Below are 19377 nucleotides of genomic sequence, written 5' to 3'. Positions count from 1 at the left end.
AGATCGTAATGATTACAACATTTTTGGGGGTCCAATGCTGTCACTCATCGTCGATACAGACGATAAAATGAAAGGCCAGACAGTTGTTCTGTGCTTTCTTGGAACACGTCTGACTCCAAGATGACAAGGCTGTAAATTTGTGGTTTAGCTCCTGACAGGTTATGCGCTCCCTCCTTGACCTCTGTTTCATCATCTCATTCACACGACATGACACTGCAACCATATGCCTTGTCTGAAATTGTAATAAAGCATGCCAGGGAGAGGCATGTAATGTCAGCAATCCTTTTTCAAGTTCAAGTTCATTTATTTATATATAGTGAAATAGAGTGTATATTTTGCAGAGTGTGCATTTTGATAGAAGGAAATAAAAAATCTGGAGCCAAAAACTTAAAAAGAAATCTAATCAATTGCCCTGCGATTTATTCTTTGTTTTTCCAGTTATTCTTAATAACATGTCTTCAAGTGTCATGATGCTTTATACAAGTTATCTAGCCCAGTTAATCTGGTCCCTGAATATCAGTTCGGCAGGCTGATATTTTGCCTTTGTGGCTTAACATCGGTAAAACTGCATAACCCTGCTGAAAACTCACTTTAGAAGTTATCATATCTAGTAGAGCTGGGCGATATGACCCAAAATTCATATATCGATATTTTTAAAAAAAACTCGATATATCGCCCAGCTCTAATACCTAGGCTACAAAACAATGTAATTGATATTTATTTTGCTAAATACCACGATTTTCAGGGTCCTCACATAATGTTTTCAATTACTGACTATTTCTTGAACTCCGTGCCCTGCTGCTGAAGGCAGCAGTGGCGTATGAAACAGAGTGAGCAGCCAGCATGGCTTCCCGGACTGCTGATGAGCTGTGACCCCTCACAGCTCATCAACCTGAGCCCGTGTTTATGGAGGTGGAGAAGGATGGGGCTTTGCTGTGTCTGTGCATGTCTGTGTTAGAAGTGGAATACAGCTATGCTGTCCTACACTGGAATGTTAATTAGGTGAACTGAAAAAAAAGAGAGATGACCCGTCCTGTTAACCGCTCATTGCTTTGCCCGCAACCAGGAGGGTAATTTAGTGTATCAAAAGAGCCGAGTCAGTGAGTGTTCACTGTTAGGACACTCGGACTCAGACTAAGAATGTGATCGACTCAGAGAGAATGCACACCTTGTCAATTTATTAGTCTGCTGCTTCACCTCTTTCTGTATTTTGTGTGGACTTATACTAAAATAAAAGGTTAATAAAAGGTCATCGCCGCAATCTAGCTTCTCTCTCTTAACTGACTCTCTTAACACGGAGCACAAAAACCAACCAGTTGAGTTAATTCAAAGATCTCATATTCATTTTTGAAATGAAACAAAAGCAAAATATAAAAATCCTCTTCTCAGTACACCCTTCCTTCAATCTAAGATATATTTCCATAAGATATGGGTGCTTCTTGCTCTGACTAAATTTAAAAAAAGAAGAAGCAAATAATACACTAACCTAATATCTTATGTTAATGGATTCACTTTCATTGTCAACACAGTCAACAGAACTTATTTGATAAATTTTGCATGTAAGGCCTTCACGCAGAGGTTTCTGTCATTATGCAGACTGAACCATGCATGTAGTGAAATAACCATTTTTCAGTCTGTAAAATTACAAACAGATGCACAGATAAACACACCTGTTTTTTACAGCTATATTTATGTAAAAAGTACAATATAGAAATTGATTTAAAAATCTGATTCCATTCACAACTCAGCACTTCCCTGCCTGTGCAAAGCTACCTGTGGCTTCTTATCAAGCACTGACCTCTGGTGGACACTGTTTGGCAGTACAATATTGAAAACATAATAAGAAGCCACAACGTTTAATATTACCTGTGTAATATTGTATGATATGAAATTAAGTCACTCCAGTAATTATATTCACTGTGGTGGATTGTTAGACTATGTTTTTCAGAATTGATGTAATGCAATGTTTGCTTGCTCTCAAGCACATCACTCCCAAACCAAAACAAAAAGTTTAACAATTTTTCCTGCTCAAGACAACACACTCACGTTTCTTCAAGACAACAGAACAACAGAGTAAATAACAGAATGAGCAAAAAGATAACACAGGTAAAGATGCACTGATACAGACGAGAATCTTATGGGAAATAGACATTTAAAACTCTGTTTATTAAAATAGTTTAATCGGACCAAAGGTTTGCTCCATGCTCTGTCAACACAGACAGCAGCTTGTAAATGGAATTTTAAAACAGATGACCCCTTGGTGCACAGTCATGTCAGCTGCCTGGCACTGAGATGTTGGGAGCGGATCCTCAGGGTTTGGCAGGGTGGGGCATGAAGCCTGATTGGATTGGGATCTCAGGGATTTAGAGGTCAGGTCAGCACCTTGTGCTCAATGTCATTTTTCTCAAGCTGTTCCTGAACAATTTTTGCAACAACTGCTTTTTAAAGAGGTGCATCATGCTTTATGTACTGCTTTATGTTGCAGCGCATGTCCAATTTTGGATTTTTTTTGTTATATATAGTATACATTCACTACTTTGTTTGGTATACCTGTGCCGGTGTTAATTAATGCAAATATAAGTATAATCAGCCAATAACATGGCAACAACCCAGTGCATGTAGACATGATCAGTACGGCTTGCTGAAGTTCAAACTGAGCATCAGAATGAGGAAGAAAGGTGATTTGAGGGAGTTTGAATGGTTGCGATTTCCCACACATGCATCTCTAGGGTTTTCAAATAATTGTCTGGAAAAAAAAGAAAGAAATATCTGTTACATCCAAGGTATGTAGAAAAGCATTCTTTGGTTGCACAGCGCGTCACATCTTGAAGCAGAAGGGCCATGGCATTAGATGGCTACAGCATGCAACACTCCGGTTACATGCTAACAACAGGAAACTGAGATTACAATTCACACTCTGGTTAACCCAAATTGTACAGTAGAAAACTGGGAAAAAATTGCCTGGTCTGATGAGTCTAAATTTCTACTGCAGCATTTGGATGGTACGGTCAGAGTCTGGCTTACCCAACATGAAAGAATGGACCGTCCTGCCTTGTATCAATATTTCAGGCAACCGGTGGTGGTGCAAGGGTGTAGGGTTATTTTCTTGGTACACTTTGGACTCCATAACACCTACAGGCTATAGTTGTTTCTTAAGCAAATCTGACCTCACTGGTTTTTCCATATCAAAAGTGAGGAATTAATACGATTTATCATATATATAACACCAAACTGAATGTCCTTTTTTATGTTATTTAAACACGTTATTGGCAATAATACCCAAAACACTATAATTCCTGTAGGAGGGCTAATAAACAGATGAATGCATGACAAAATTTAGGATATATTTATTAAAGATGCCACTTTCCAGCCTAAAAAAAGTACTGTAAAAAATATAATTAAAAACAGAGGAATACCCAGCATGGCAGGATGCGATATTAATCAAAGCTATGATTGGCTACATTTTCTTTCTTATAGTGATTTGTTATAAATGATAAAGACATGATGATCAGAACAGTTTTTACAACAGCACCTGCATATAATCATCAGAGTCTACATAGTTATTGTAACTACATCATTAAATTAATAGAGAACAAAACATGACATGACATTACAGCACTAATCAGATTATTTGTTGTGTTAAAATAAGATGCAGTAATAAGTAAGGACTACTGGGTTTTTATTTAAAAATAAGAACACTAGTGCAAACTAAAATGACTCTGTAGCCTAAACTGGTCAAAGATTGAGTTACTGGTGATTATTCTTACAATAAAAAGCGACATACTTGAGACAAAATAAATGGAAAGACACTTTAAAAAATATACATCGTAATAACATAATATGCACCTTATGAAACTTAAACTCAGCTGTAATTGTTCATTACTACCGGCTCTTCATCTACTACCTACAATAGTGCCCTTGCACGTATTTCAAATAAATCTAATAAATACAAACAGCATAACAGTGTTTGAGGGGCATTTGTTCAAAAAAAGGAAATGATAAAACTCTGGTTATATACAAGCCTATATCTTATTATGAAACGTGGATGTTGCCACAAGCAGATCGGTTAATTAGATGAAACCACCATGTCCAGTTCTTTAACTCCTTCCTGGCCGGAGGTGAGGCCACAGCTTCCTGCGAGGGGGCTATCAGAGAAATGGCTGGGAGACCTGGGGACTGCAGCTGGAGAAGAAGGGGCCTGGGCTAGACCAGGCTTCTTAGGAGGGATTGGTGGAGGGTTGCCCCGCTCTGCCCTGGGAATGGTGGGCGATTTTATTCCTTGGGGAACCATCCCTGCAGCCCTTCCAATGATTGGAGACAAAGGTGCTGCCAGGCTGCGGTAGTCTGTACCAAAGGGTGAGTTGTTCGATGTGGCGAGCTTCGCTGTAGCACTTTGCTGGGCGGTGGTGAAACGTGATAGGACTTGAGTAACTGTGCTGCGGGCAATCTGCTTGACCGGGCTGGCCTCTGGCGACGAGGTGACGGCCGCAGGAGAGGGGTCCTTCGGCAAGAGAGGAAGAGCAGGCTGCACAGCCTGGGACTGCGGCTCTGGGTCAGGGGTACCCTGAAACTTATGACGAGCAGCATGGAAACGCTGATTGATCCCGGCTTGGTAGGGAGACTGAAAGCTTTCTTGATTTGGGCTGGTTGGTGGCCGTTTGGCAAGAATGGGTGAGGCGCAGGGGGAGGAACAAGGAAGAGTTGGAGAAACAGCAGTGGAGGGGGAGAACGATGTTTGGGTCTGAATTGGAGGATTTTCATTTCCATTCTGTGGGCCATGATGCCCGTTAGTCTCTGCTGGACAATGATGACCGTTTGCCTGTGAAGGTGGCTTATTTCTGTCCTCCTCTATGTCCTCAACCTTAATAGAGTCTACTAATGACTTTCCCGGAGGAACTTTTGTGGCCCACTCCTTTTCTCCTGGCTCAGTTGGAGTAATGGCTCCTCTAGTTTCCTTCGTTGTGTTCACTTCCTCCAGCTTCCTCTTGAGCTCTTCTACCTGATTACAAGAAAAATAAAAAGATGCATTTTTAAGCAGAAATGTGACTCTGTACTAAGATTCCCCTGCTGTAGTAAGATTATATGAAATTAGAAATTTTGCCAAATGTGCATCCCCCATAGTGATGACTGTGTGCAAACCTGAAGCTGTAGCTGACAACAGTGAGCTTCCTCCTTCTTCAGACGTGAGCGGAGCTGTTCACGCTCTGTGTCAAACTCAGCCAGCTGCTCCTCCACTCTTGCCTCCATCCTCAGAGCTTTTGTCCTCTCATCCTCCAGTTCTTTTCTAAGAGACTGACAAGTCTCTTTTTCCTACATCAGAGAAAAAAAATCAAAAATCTAACATGCCTAAGCACAAACAGGTGCTAGGCAATGCTGGGGTTCCAAATGTTTTTATACCTTTTCGAGTTTACGGCTCAGTTCGCTCAGTCGGTGTCCCTCCTCCAGAGCTCTGGCACTGGCCCACTTGCACTCTTTGGCCAAAGCACAGGAGAGCTGTTTGTGCTGAGCCCGCTCTTCCTCTAACTGGTCACTAATGCGCCGCTGTTCTTTCTCCAGCCGGCGGACCTGACTCCTCTCAAAATCCAGCTAGCAACACAGAGAAGAAAAAATAAATTTAAAAAAAATCTGAAAATACACTGATTTCCATATACACACTATGGTTGCTTAAAAATCTGAAAATTACTGATTTAGCACATTTTGGACAAATATTTGATGAGTCATCAGTGAGAAGGCACCTGTTGTTGTAAGCGCTCCCTCTCCTTTTCCAGGATATAAGTGACATCATCTCCCTCCGCTGTATCCTCTGCATGCTTCCTCTTTTCCTCCTCCAGGTCTGCAATGACCTGAAAGAAACACAGCAGGGAGACAAAATCTGAGTTTGGCCTGCTAAATAATAAAATTAATACTGATTATCTCTATAACAGCTGCCCATGGCAGATAAGTTAAGCAAGTTAAATGGGGCAGCGGCCTCCCGGCCTGGTGGGCTTTGGAGGTACTGCATATGCGGTATTTTACAGAAAAATAAAATCTTTTGAATTTGCATTTTTTAGTTATAAATAAATAATAAACAACAGTAAATATAATAAATAATATAAATACAAATCATTTGACTGAATATTTGCATTTTGAAAAGTCACCAAAACTCATAAAAAGCAATTTTAAAAACCCTCTTTATTCACAGTGCATTACAAGCCAGCACTTCACTGGCTACTGCCTCATTTAGGTTTTCTTTCTCAAACGCTGAGGATTACTTTTAACTTTTTTTCCCTCCAAATCATCTCATTACCAGCGCTTCTGATTAAGGACGACATATCCACCCACCCTTCTGTGCCTGCTCTCAGCTGCAGCCAGCTGGGCCAGCATCTTCTCCTGCATTCTCCTGCAGTGGCTCACCACCAGTTTGAGGACCACTAGAGGGTTGGAGGTAGAGGAAGAACAGCCAGCCTCTTTGTCCTGGCCCCCCACAGCCTCACTGTCTCTCTGCAAAGCCTGGAAGGGGTCACTGAGGTTGTACCTTCCATAGCGCTCCTGAATGAATAGCTCTTTACGCTGTGCCTGCAGGGGAGGGTAAAAAAAGAGAGAGAGAGAGAGAGGAGTCAGCCTTTTTCCACACAATGTTTGTAACTGGGCTGTAGCAACTGTATCAGTTTTCTGGCTTCTCAGACTGAACAGAATCTTAGCCATTATTGCCTTTTTAGAATGGAGGGCAACGAAACTTGGTACACGTTCTAGAGCTTGATGTGTTTTTTGGGGGACAATAAAGAGTAGAAAACTGTAGAGTAGAAAAAAAGGCATTTATATGAAACATTATAATTAATATATTATATATATATATTAATATATTATACACACACACACACACACACATACACACAAACATATATTTTAATTATAATGTTCCATATAAATGCCTTTTTTTTTACACTGGTCTTTTTCAAAAGCTGACTCATTGAGGACTTTAAAAGTTTTTCTGTGGCATTGGCTGCTTTTTTATTTATTTTAGTACTTGAACCTGATCATTTTTGACAAATTCTTTTCTGTTTCTTAACCCACTTGACACTAACCTATGAATCATTCCAAGGAAACCTAACTGAAGTAATGAGCCAGTGCTCCGTGTATGCATAACAGACAAATTAACAAAGAACCCATTTTAAATTGTATCTTTAGGCCCTCCGTTATTAGCAGACTGTCACAAAAACACAAACATTTGTTACCACCTCTTTAAATGAATATGCAAAAAATGCCAAAGATAACAGTTTTACAGGCATAAAACTGTGTTTTTGTACCAACAATATTAACGATATTAACCAACGAGCTATTATCAGAAAATGTAGCATATCTCAGGTTTTCGTGCAGTGTTTCCTTTAAACATTTGTGGAAACTGAACGATTGGATGACAAATAAAGAAGCAACAGGCCTAAAAAACTATCTACACCAAATATCTGAAAGTCATGTCCTTAAGACATTTAGAGGAAGAAAAAAAACAGACAAGAGACCTGACACATAATCTAAGAGACGCATCTGGCCTTTAAGTTGATCCATCTACTGTTCACCGAAGTCTCATCAGAAAAGTCTCAAAGGAAGGGTGGCTGTCAAGAAACCATTTTTAAGGAAGAGAAACAGGGAGAAAAGATTGAGGTAATAGTGGCAACAGGTCTTTTGAAGTGATGAATCAAACTATGCACACAGGATGTACAGAGTATAGATTATTCTTTATAAGTTATTCTTTCACTTTCCAGGCACGTATTTAACAAGAGTCATTAACCTACTGTGAAGACAGTATCTGACTCTGCACTGCTGTATCGTAAGATATTCACTTGACCCTGACCACTATTTCTGCATTATATGATATTGGATGACACATATGCCAACACCAGAATATGTATGATAGCCAATTTTATCAGCTGACATCTCTCTTTTGTGTTCATGAACGGTTTCTGAAGTTCTCCAATAGACCCACCATGGGGTTGATGTTCATCTAGTACCAACATCACATCAAAATAATTCTGTTTAAGAATAAATACTTGCAAAATTGAATGAATATTAATCTTGGTGCATTTTACCTGGTTGCGTCAAAATGCCTCCATACCAAAGAACAGTCTCATGAACAGAATTCCACTCCAGTATATAATGCTTCTCTCGGTCGGTAAAAAAGATATCCTATCTCAATTAATTTAAGTAGACAGTATCAATCCACAGAGTGCGATTATGAAATTATTTAATAGCTTTAATCTCTGGCAGCTATGACATTAACACATGCTGCTATCTCTTCCCTTCCATGAAAAGAGGAAATCAAACGCTGTTTTCAGCACACCATGATTATCATTTCTAATACTGATGGTGAAGATGTAAAGAAGCAGTACTTAGGGGAAGAGAGAGAAAGAGAGATGGAGAAGGAGATGTTTAAAAAACAAAATAAGAAAAAATGCTAACAGGAAAAAGAGCAACAGATGGTCCACGTGTCGGTCTATCTTTAGCAGGACAGCTGCACTAGACTGGGCCTCGGCCAAGGCAGACCTGTTTTGTTTAACTCATGACAAAGAAGGGACAATAGCAGCAAGACATTTCAGGTTTAGATGTCTTTAGGCCTGCCCTGAAGAGGTACTGCAGAGAGAGGTAGAGAGAGAAAGCAAGTGAAAGAGAGAGAGAGGGAGAGGAGGGCTGTAGCAGAGCCGGCAGTGTCTTAGTGGGGTTTCAACAAAAGAGGATGAAGAGATTAAAGAGAGCGGTATCAGCTCTGGCAGGGTGAGGACAGAGCTCCTGATGACTGATACCAAGATTACTTGAAAGGTTTAAAGTGTTGTCAAAGTGTGGAAAGGCCTGCAGAGCAATATTCATCCATTCTTTTACAAAGCCTGTAAGAAAAGCAAAATAAGTAATTAAAATCTTTGCATCTTGCTGCAGTTCATTGGGAGCATTTATTAAGGAGTCCCGTGGTATAAAAACCCCACTGTGGCTGACAGATTAGCCATCATGGTGGATAACTACCGAGCTTAATAAATTGACTATTGCATGAGCACATCATCAGCTTCCTCAGGCAGAATATAATTAATACAAAAGTGCCATTAGCTATTAGTAGTTGTGGAGAGATTCTGACACAAATGAAATTTCACAAGACAAAATAGACATTTGCTAATCAAGCGGGGAGAAAACGTGAGCTGAAAAACACCAAGATCCTTTATAATACTGTACTCAATTCTATAGAACTAAAACGACAGTGTCAGATCAAACTCTAACTGCTTTTAGGAAGTTCTTCAAGTTCACTTAGTTGTTTCCAGAAAAACACCGGGAGTGTTCACCAATGGCTTTAGACAGAAAATCAAAGTTCAAACATGGTTTCACGAGAGATCAGAAGCTTTACGGCTAACGTTTTCTCCATCCTCAGTGTTGGCTCATCTGGCACAAAGCGAGTAGGATAAGGCTGCGAGGCTTCGCAGCTGTTATTTGATCTAGTCCGCTGAGGACGGTGTGAAGGCGGATCAAACAGAATGGAGGGTGAAACAGGAAAACACGGTTTGCCCGAGAGAATTCAAAAATGCCTCTCAAATGTGGGCACTATCAAAAGCCCAATCACCCTTCAGGAACTCAGAAGCAGACTTTTGTGCCATGCAGGACATCTACTCTGTTGTTCTTGTACCAACTATGTTATAGGGAGCATATAGTGTTTATACTGGGGCTAAAAATAACATACCATCACCTAATTTTAAAGAGAAGTCTGAAAAGCGAAATCTGTCTGCAGAGCTGACCCACAGCCCACTCCTGTTTCCGTCAGTGACTGTCTGCTCTGATGTGTCACTTTACATGCCAAGACTAAAAAAGCTTATATGGAAGTTTCCATTCTTGCCTAAGTCAGTCATATAAAATGACACTTAAAGGGAAAATAAGACTAGATTTATAAGTCATTCCTTACAGAGGAGAAAGTTGTTTAGAAACATATGCATAACTAAAAAAAAGTTTTCATTGCTTTCCTTGTTTATGTCTATTTATTCAGTCTGCACTGTTTACACTTTAATATACGTAGATAACGGGCCTTTAAATTATCAGGATTTTTTTTTTAAAATAAATTCACAGCACCCCCCTACCCCCTCGTTACACAAATGTTTACTCATAAACACAGACTGTGCTTCTCTCTCTCTCTCCTTCTCCTCTCCCTCCACAGCCCTTCAGTGCACAGACAGATGTGTACTTCCTCAGCACAGAGAGAGTTTGTTTTCCTCTGCATTGCTTCTCTGTGAAGGGAAAAAAACCCAAACATTTCTCATGCTACTTCATACTTAGCGCCCACACCTACCAGAGTATTCATCGCATCATACAGCACATGTACAACACCCATAAATACTCAGGGCATGGTTGTTATGCATCACAGTCTAGTTTCATTATTTACGCCTTTGTCAGTTGGCAACAGTTCCTGGCAACCTGTGGGTGCTTTTTCTTGGGAAGCTGTCTTTTTGCCATGGCTACGTTGGTTCAAATCCAGCTTATCTTTTGCTGACATATGCCTCAAGTCTTTCTGCTATGCAGTGTGAGTGACAAGATTGATAAAATACAAAGTTATGAATAACTTTCTACCCTGGAATCCTGTATACTGTATGTCAGATGTTGTTAATGCATGTCATTAGCAATCTATGGTAAGGAAAAGGTTATCTAAAACCACTATCCATCACTGAAGTGCAAAATATGTTACGTTAACTGATAGCGAATCTAATCAGCTGATGCATCGCAGCCCAACAAACAAACTGCTCTTTCCTATTTCAGCACCTAAACACAGCACAAGGTAAAGCTTTTGAAGTAGCTTCATTTGGAAGCTCTAGTCTACCACACCATGCGAACCCAACAGTTAATTAAAGGCTAATTTCCATATTTGAGTCCCTTTTGAACATAAAGACTCATATTCCTTTCCCAAACCAAAGGGACTACTGGATCACTGCAGGGTTTTGTGTGCCAAACATAAGCGTTGCCAGAGACTCACTTCCTTTTGAAAGCCACAGTGTGAGCAGCTGCAAAAGTGAGTCACAAGGGGGAAAATGCAGCAGATAGTTAGAATGCCACTGATAGTTCTGCATAATTAAATATAGAGTACCACAGAAGAAACACGCCATTTACCTCACATCCTGTACTTGCCATACAATACAATATCCTGTAGAAAATCACTGATAAGAGATTTGAAAAACACAGAGAAAGTAGACAACAGATGAAACTTGACAGTTTTTATACTTTTAAAAGCAAATGTGTGAAGAGTTTATCGTGCATGTGATACAGTTTATCTGTATCTGTGTTATTACTATGGAAAATTGTGTTAAAGCTAAACATCTCTCACATGACGGTGACAGTGTGGCACTGACACATCAGCTAAAACCAACATGAGTGGCCTTACTTCTCCAATTACTGCTGGCAGACTTGCTAATATCCACAACGAGCAATGGATACAAGTTACTCTTATAAAGTACAAATATTAGACAAACTCAAACTCAATTTTTATGGGGAATCAAATCTATCCACAGTGGACAACCAAAAGCCCAAAATGTCAACCTCATTTATGTAGATAAAAATGAGAGAATTAAATGCCTGAGAACTTTGCACATAACTTTTGGGTGTTTCTTTTTGTTGTTTATGACAGTCCCTTCAACGGCAGTTACAACATTTTACTAACAGACAAACTGCCATTCATAAATCCATGCAACAACAATGGAAGATCTGGTTATGGGGGTGCTATTTCTCTGATAACAATCCACTTTTCATGTCAGGGCAAGACCCAAGGTGCCATGTTTCAAGAGCAGAACACCAGAAAGGTATGAACTTGTGTTTTCACTTTAGCAAACTCATTTAGAAAAACTAGAGTCCTGCAGCACTGGATGATTAAAAATCCTAACTGCATATGACTGGAATTAAAGGCTGCGTGACTAATACTGATTTTTTTCTTTGAAAAAACAATTTTTTTTACCCATAACTTAGTGATCGCATAATTATTAAAGTACCATAAAACTGTCTCACTAGTCCAACTGAAGGGATGAATGGGTTAAGAATTTGTGTAGATGAGTGCAGCATAGCCATATTCACTTCAAGCTCCCTCCAGTTAAGGCCAATGTTTATTTGTTCACTCCTACTCTTGCTCACAGTGAGTCATCAGGCACCTAGTGTGCTGTAACTCTTCTTGCCTTAGATGGCCAGATCCCTGAGGAGATGTAGGAATGTGGTCTAGACACAACACATGAACATTCAGCAGTGGGCCCTCTTAGACGGCTGCAGCCACTAGCTGCCTCCTCTCAAGTTTGTTCTTTCAATGGCACATTTTACAACAAGAAAATGACTAGCATTCCAAGTGTGTAAGGGCTGTAACGCGCAAACATTACTGGAAGGAATGAAGTATGCAAAGCATTAAAAAAATATTTGAAAAAGGCAAAGCCATCTTTTGCAGGAATGTTGCATCATGAAGTTGCTTAACCGCTATTTATCATGCATTTGTGATTTTGCGTCAAAGTGACATTTATTACCTTTTTTAAAAATATCTAAATAAAATACAATAGATCCTTAATATAACATAAACATTTACAGAAAGCATGAGAAAGCATGTGAGCCTGATGGTACAGCAAAAGGACACAGAATGGGGGAAAATAGCCTGCCAATCCTTTAATTGAAATGCAGCATTAATCCTGCCAGCGTAAGGCATTTTAACGTCAGAGCTGGTGGCTCTACGTCAAACTGACAGTCCAAACTCTGCAACAGCTAGTTCAAAGTGAGTGCATGTGCACTGTTCACTGGTCCATCTATTCACTCCAGCTTATGGTATACGTAGACAATGCCCGGAAAGATTTAGTCCATTCTCTCAGACACAGAGAGTAGTTCTTAGATTAGGCAAACTCAGAGAAATTTTAGCTTAACGGTCACAGAAAATAGCCTTGCACAATTTTTAAATGTCTACAGCACACTGTATGCTACTAAAAATCTAGATGACATGTAAGTGGAAATGGTTTGTAGGCTACATATAACTCTTTACTTGGGTTACCACTTGTGTACATTAACCAATGGACAAATCCCTCTCTCCTCTTTTGAAAGATGATTTGCTGATAAATAAAGACAGGCTGAGATACTGGATGGATATATCAGGGTAAGCATACCCTGATATATCCTATCAGATATATATCCTATCCTACCTTCTCTTCCTATCTGTCTTTACCATCCTTTTCAGAGGCCGCTTCTAAGGTCAGATTCTCTTCCATTCATCCTGCCTACAGCGTACCACAAAGTCCTGTTTCAGGATCGTTCCTTTTTCTGTTACATCTCCTCCCCCTTCACCACATTTTGATCACTTTTAAGGATATTTCTTATCACTTCTACACAGATGACATTCTGCTGTTTATCTCTTTTAAGGCATGAGATATTTCTAAAGTTATGATCTTGCACAGGTGCTTAGATTCTATTAAAAGTTGGATGGCTGATAATTTTCTCCAACTTAATGAAGAAAAAACAGAAGTCCTTAATTGTGCGCTGGACAGAATGTGTCTAAAGTAAAGGAAACTCTAGATTTCCTTGTCACTATCGCTGAATTTTCATTTAGGAACTTGGGGTAACTTTTGACTCCTTTTTCACTCTGGGATTCTCACATTCATTTCTGTTTTGCTCTTAGTTTTATCACTTAAGAAATATTGCCAAGTTCAGTTCCATTGTGTCATGCTCTGAACTGGAAATTGTTATTCATGCTTATATTTCATAACATCTGGATTATTGTAATTCATTGCTCACTTGTCTTAACAAAACTTTACTGGAACGTCTGCAGGTTATGCAGGACACCAGTGGGAGGCTTCTGACTACGTCTTCTAAGTATTAGCATATCACATCATTGGTAGTTCATTTGCAATGGCTCCCCATTAACGTCACTCCACTTTAAGATTCTGATTTTGACTTTTAGAGGTCTGCACAGACAAGCATGAGAATAAATTAATGAAGTTTTACTTGGAGTTCATTTGTAGGATAAGAGACTCACTGCAGAGCCGGCTCATTATATCAGTTCATTATTTAATTGTCATGAAGTACTTGCTCATGCTAATCAGCTTTTGCTAATCTGATGAAAGCGTTAATGTTTAAAGATCCTTCAGGTAAAGACTGAACTAAAAATGCACTCAAATTTTTTGTTTACAACCTAATGTGGATCAAGTCCTGTCTGTAGTAGAACAATTTTAGTAGTAGTTTTTCTAATTAACAAACAAAGACGGGGGAAATTGAAAAATGTCACATCCCAACTACATATCTATAGATTAGTATCTAGAGACTTGAACAGAGTTATTATAATGGGTTTATAGTTATAACATTATTCTGGATGAAGATTTCTAATGCATGAATGCTGTGGTAACATGCATGCTATTCCTCATGTTTCCACATCTCTACACCAGGGTCAAAAGTGAAAACTTAGCATGATCCAACATCCATAACATCCAAATTAATGGATAAATACACCAGTTAGAAATAAAACCAAAATGATCGTTTAAGCAGACAGTATAAATGAACAGCGATGGCTGCATACAAGAGTTATATGAGATATTTCTATGGATAAATTAATTGCTGCTGTGAAAGCCTGTCATTGCTGAATTCATTCTGAAAACTGATTTACTGCCAAAACCACGAGTGTTGAATAGCCACTTTTCAGCCTCGGGTTTGAATGTTTCACATTAAAAAGACATTTTGTGCAGAGAATTTATAATAACACAACACGTTCCCAGCTCTGATGACGGGTACCTTTAGGGCTTCAATGACAAGATCCCGGGCCTCCAGCTCTCCCTCCAGGATGCTGAAAAGCATCAGCAACTCTGGCTTGCTCAGACTCTCCATGTTCAGTTTGGACTGTGAAGGCAAGACATAAAAGAGAAAGCTTTTTTTGTTGCTCATTGTGATTTATACATTGTGTAATTATTACTCTACTACTGAAGAAAAATCACATGGAAAGTATTAATCTTGCTTTTTCCCCATAACAATACTGCAGTTACTCAGTCTTTCATTTCATTGTGAAATAAAGCTTAATGTTTTCCAATTCTCCCAAAATCAGAGATCCAGACAGCCATCTGATCTAACCCACTGATTTATGAGCTTTCTGTGGATTAGTGGAGATTATCTTGGGATAGGGTCATTTTACAAAGCAGACTTAGTTTGCAAAATATATACAGAATCTTTTCTGTCTTATATTTGAGGAAACCCGATCATTAGTTTGGATACAGCTTAAAGGTACAGTGACTTTCTCTAGTAAAATGCAATAAATATTTAGCAACAGCGCAATTTCTATGTTTGTAAGGTTGCTCACTAACATGACTACAGTGCAAATGGATGTGTTGATCAGAGCACACGGATCTCAAATAAGAGACCGTAGCTAGAGACCGGATAATCTCCGAGTAACTTAACTTTCACATGTAGAAGAAAACATCACTTTGTTTCCCAGCTGTGTGTTCCCATCATAATTGGACATTATGGCAGTTGGTTATTTTTTTGTTGTTAAAGTTATGTGGTCTCTTTGTAGTGTCTCTGTTCTCACAGCTGTGTTGGTACTGCTGACAAGCCCTGCGGTGTCCACATCTCAAACATCCAACCACGCTCTGCCCAAGTGAATGCAAGCAGGCCTCTCTTTGAAATGAGATCAAAGCTGTTGATGGCACTACACTGACGATCCTTTATAGACGAGAATCATCACGTGGGACGTCTGGGATGGATGAACACTCCACCAACTGACTACTTAATAACAGTCATGCACGCTCAAGCTTGAATAACTGAAATATTCTTTCTGTTAAGTGGCTGAAGCATCTAAAAAATCTCCCTCTTTGGTGTCACCAGACTGTGATCAAGACCTGAACAAGCATTCGCTCTGATCTGAGCAGTCTGTGGTCACCACACCTTCCCACATCACAAAGTCATCACGAGATATCTTAGCAAAAAAAGACACAGTATTTCCCAGTCTTCTACAGCGCAAGTTGCACAGAAGCCTGAAGATGAATAGCATTCTTGAAACCTTAGCATTTACACGACGCCTAACAGGAGAACAAGTATGCAGAAATTGAAATGAAATGACCCTGCTGAACTGCATTTACCATCTACAGCAGCGTCCTCTCACAAAGAAGGCACAGTGTTTTAGTTGTGCCGTTAGAAGAACTCATGGCCTGTGGCCTAACCACAAGGGTAAAAAGCTAATTAAACTACAGCACACACATCTCCCTCGGTTTTGGTTTACAGGCCTGCTTGCTAATTTCACAGGCCACCATAATCACTGTGAGAAGTGTGTGCACTGTGTTATGAGAAGAGTCTGGACCAACAGGAGCCTGCATGTGCCACTGTACTTTTCTAGACCCTCAACATTTTAAAATTGTTCTGCCTAATCCCCCTGAGCTACAGTTGGCAATTATTAGTGTATACAAACAAAGAGTGGTAGCATGGGAAATGCAAATATTCCCACAAGTTCTCCTTGCTCTACTTCCGATGACGAAAGCCCTGTGTCCATAATCTTTTTATCCGTGGTTGTTTTAAGCCAGGTCAGCCATGTGCCTCGTCTGCAACACTGTAAACTCGTTAAAAACACACAGTTACTTTCGCTGCAAACAAACATTGGAGCAAAGAGGCCTTTGTTTTGTATCTTCTTTTGTCTTTGTATGTAGTATAAGGGGCAAAAAAACCCTCTTTCACCCTAGTACAGCCAAAGCCCTTTAAATACCCCCTCCCCTCCTGTTTTTTCCTTCTTTTTTTTTTTTTTTTAAATCCAAGAAGGATTTCTAAGCTTCCAAATCCCAGTTGGATCGCAACAACAGTCATACTGACACTATCCAAAGTATGTCAGACAGCAATTTATTTTACTTGAAACTATACGAAACCTTATCAAAAACCACTCAACCTCATCTGACAGATGATTTCATACTTAGTCAAAGATAAAAGTTTCGCACAGATTCTTATTTGCAGTCTGAAACCACACAAACTAACGTGAGATGGAGGTCAGCTAGAGGGAAATAAAGCCTGAGAGGTCTCCTGAATTTCCTGCAGCATGTCTAGATACTAAATTGGATTTGTTAGCCAACCTAATTTCTGCACAGGCCACTTAGCTTCCTTCCTCACTCAGCTTCCTCCCTACATGCGGGGATGTATTTTTAAAATAAGAACTACATCGAGTTAAGCAGCTGTTTGTTGTAACACCGGCGTATGCTCCTCTGTGATTTAAGAGTCGTTTAACAACTGGAGCCGCTGCAACAGAGAGCAGCATTATCAAAGATCAGTCGGTCATCTGAAGCTCAAGATGATGATGACGAGCTGAAAAGTCGTTTGTTTTGTTTTTTGTTTTGTTTTGATTTTTAGGAAAAATATTTAGTCTTAAACTTTTTTCACAAATAGAAACACGTCAAACGGTTCGGCCTGTACCCTCTCTACTGAAGCTTTATGTTTTTTTTCCTTTTTTCCCTTCTTTAGACAAAAAGTCTCCGTGCAAAACTGCAAACTATCATGTACAACTTCACAACGCAAACACAGAAAACGCTGTCAGCGTGACTTCTTACCTTCATGAGGCCCTCGGAGGTCTTTGAGAACTCCAGCATGAACTTTTCTCCTGTCAGAAAATTTCTTTCACTTGATTTGCGTCTTCTGATCCCGTCGCAGCGGAACTCTGGACGGCCAAGAAGCGTCCTGAACGACGGCCGAGCTAGCCAATTGGCGTGAACGGCCGCTGAGCCCTGACCAATGAGAGGCGAGATTACGCGGGAATGGGCAGACTCTGTGACGATCTACTTCTTGGTTTTTGGTTGGACTTCTTTGTTTAGTATTTCTCGAGTTCCTCCTCTGTCTTTTCTCTGGAGTGTCTTACAACCATGCAAACCATGCGAACGTCTTTACACGTGGTTTACTTTTAGACATGTCACGAAGTGACTTTGTTTCTCTTGCATATCGCGCTTTTGTGTAGTAGAGTTTTTGTTGTCCTCTCCTCGAAATAAGCGTGTAATATTTCCCCAGGTAAATCGTGGACATTGATGCGGTTATAATAGTTAAGACGTTCAAAAAATACAGAATACATTTATTTCAGTACTGTAATACCACAGTAGACTAAGGAAGATATTCTAGTGCAAGCCCGAAATAAAAGCGCAAATAAATATTAATAGTGCAGTATACTTAACACACTCTAGAGGGGGCTATTATGCGTAGTGGGTTGGTGAATTGGACTGAAACTTATTGTCCTCCTAGAGACAATATTATGCGCTGCCCTGCAGCGTAAAACAAGTAAACACATCAAATAAACAGAACCAACAACAATCCCTCTAGCAGCCATTATAAATGAATAATTAATTATAAAAGCATTTTTCCCCTGATTGGTCAGTAATGAATATTGTTGGATTGGGGATTCTTTTCATGAATCATTTTGATTGTGCTGTTTATCTGATTTGGAATCACAGCTGCTATGTTGGATCAAACGTAGAATAAAAAGAAAAATCTCAAGTACAATACTTCAAAATCAAACTTGGCAAAAGTGTAAAGGTAGTCACGTTGTGCAACTGACAGCATGAATACTTCATTTTCACACACACAAAAAATCAATTTAGTGTGACATGTGCACATTAAAACAGCACATAACAAATATAACACACACACACACACACACACACACACACATATATATCACCTCATTAAGAATTTTAAGATATGTCCATGAATATTAATAATTCCAGTAAAGGATTCGTAGATTTGTGGGATTTCAGTATTATTGACTGCTGTCTGGTGCCACCGTCACTGTAAGAGTCTGCAGTAAGTCTAAGTGCTTTTTGAAAAGAGTGGTAAAAATGTCACAGGGTTGCTGAGGTCACTTGGGAAATCAAAGGGTTTTCAGACTGTAGACGAACTAATATAACAGCCAGTTTCAAACTCTGAGAATTTAAAGCTCCCCGGATGGAAGCAACTGGAGGTATTAAATTCCCTGTGTTTTTGCGTGATTTAAAAGACAGACCTTAATAGCTCTTTGTATCTTATTAACGAGACAACGTTGTCTATGAATTTCTAAATCTATAGCAAAGGGGATACAGCTGTGTTGTTGTTTTTGTAGTTGTTATCAGGCGTAGCTCTCCAGATGCCGTGTGCAAAAATCAGGTGAGTTATTCATTGTGCTGAAGAGCTGAAGATTGAAAACTGTCTCAGAGGAAAGCTGGAGCCCATTCTGCAATACATAATAGCTGCCAGTAGAGTGCAATGCTCTCACAATGCAAGCCAACATTACAATGACCAAAAGGGGCTTTATCACCCAATACACACGCGGGGAATACTAACGAAAATACAAGCTATTCACCGTGGCTGCGGATAAGAATAATGGTTAATTAAGCACTTTTATTATTTCCAGTGCCATTAATGGCTGTCAAAAGGTCATTCTGGTGATCCACT

General features: G+C 39.6%; 1 protein-coding gene across 1 annotated transcript; it reads right to left on the bottom strand.

Annotated features, from left to right (window-relative positions):
• Positions 1-3331: 3331 nt before the first annotated feature.
• cttnbp2nla (CTTNBP2 N-terminal like a) lies at positions 3332-17632 on the bottom strand. The gene is made up of 7 exons (XM_003454279.5): positions 17514-17632; positions 14731-14835; positions 6322-6555; positions 5736-5843; positions 5398-5586; positions 5140-5310; positions 3332-4999 (listed from the first exon to the last, which is right to left on the bottom strand). The coding sequence occupies exons 1-7, from the start codon at positions 17550-17552 to the stop codon at positions 4067-4069; spliced, it is 1779 nt and encodes a 592-aa protein (XP_003454327.2). The 5' UTR covers positions 17553-17632; the 3' UTR covers positions 3332-4066.
• Positions 17633-19377: the final 1745 nt, after the last annotated feature.

This window comes from Oreochromis niloticus, linkage group LG5, assembly GCF_001858045.2.
Source record: "Oreochromis niloticus isolate F11D_XX linkage group LG5, O_niloticus_UMD_NMBU, whole genome shotgun sequence".
NCBI lineage: Eukaryota > Metazoa > Chordata > Actinopteri > Cichliformes > Cichlidae > Oreochromis > Oreochromis niloticus.
Note: the sequence above shows the minus strand (reverse complement) of the source record. Positions and strands in the feature narration are given on the sequence as shown.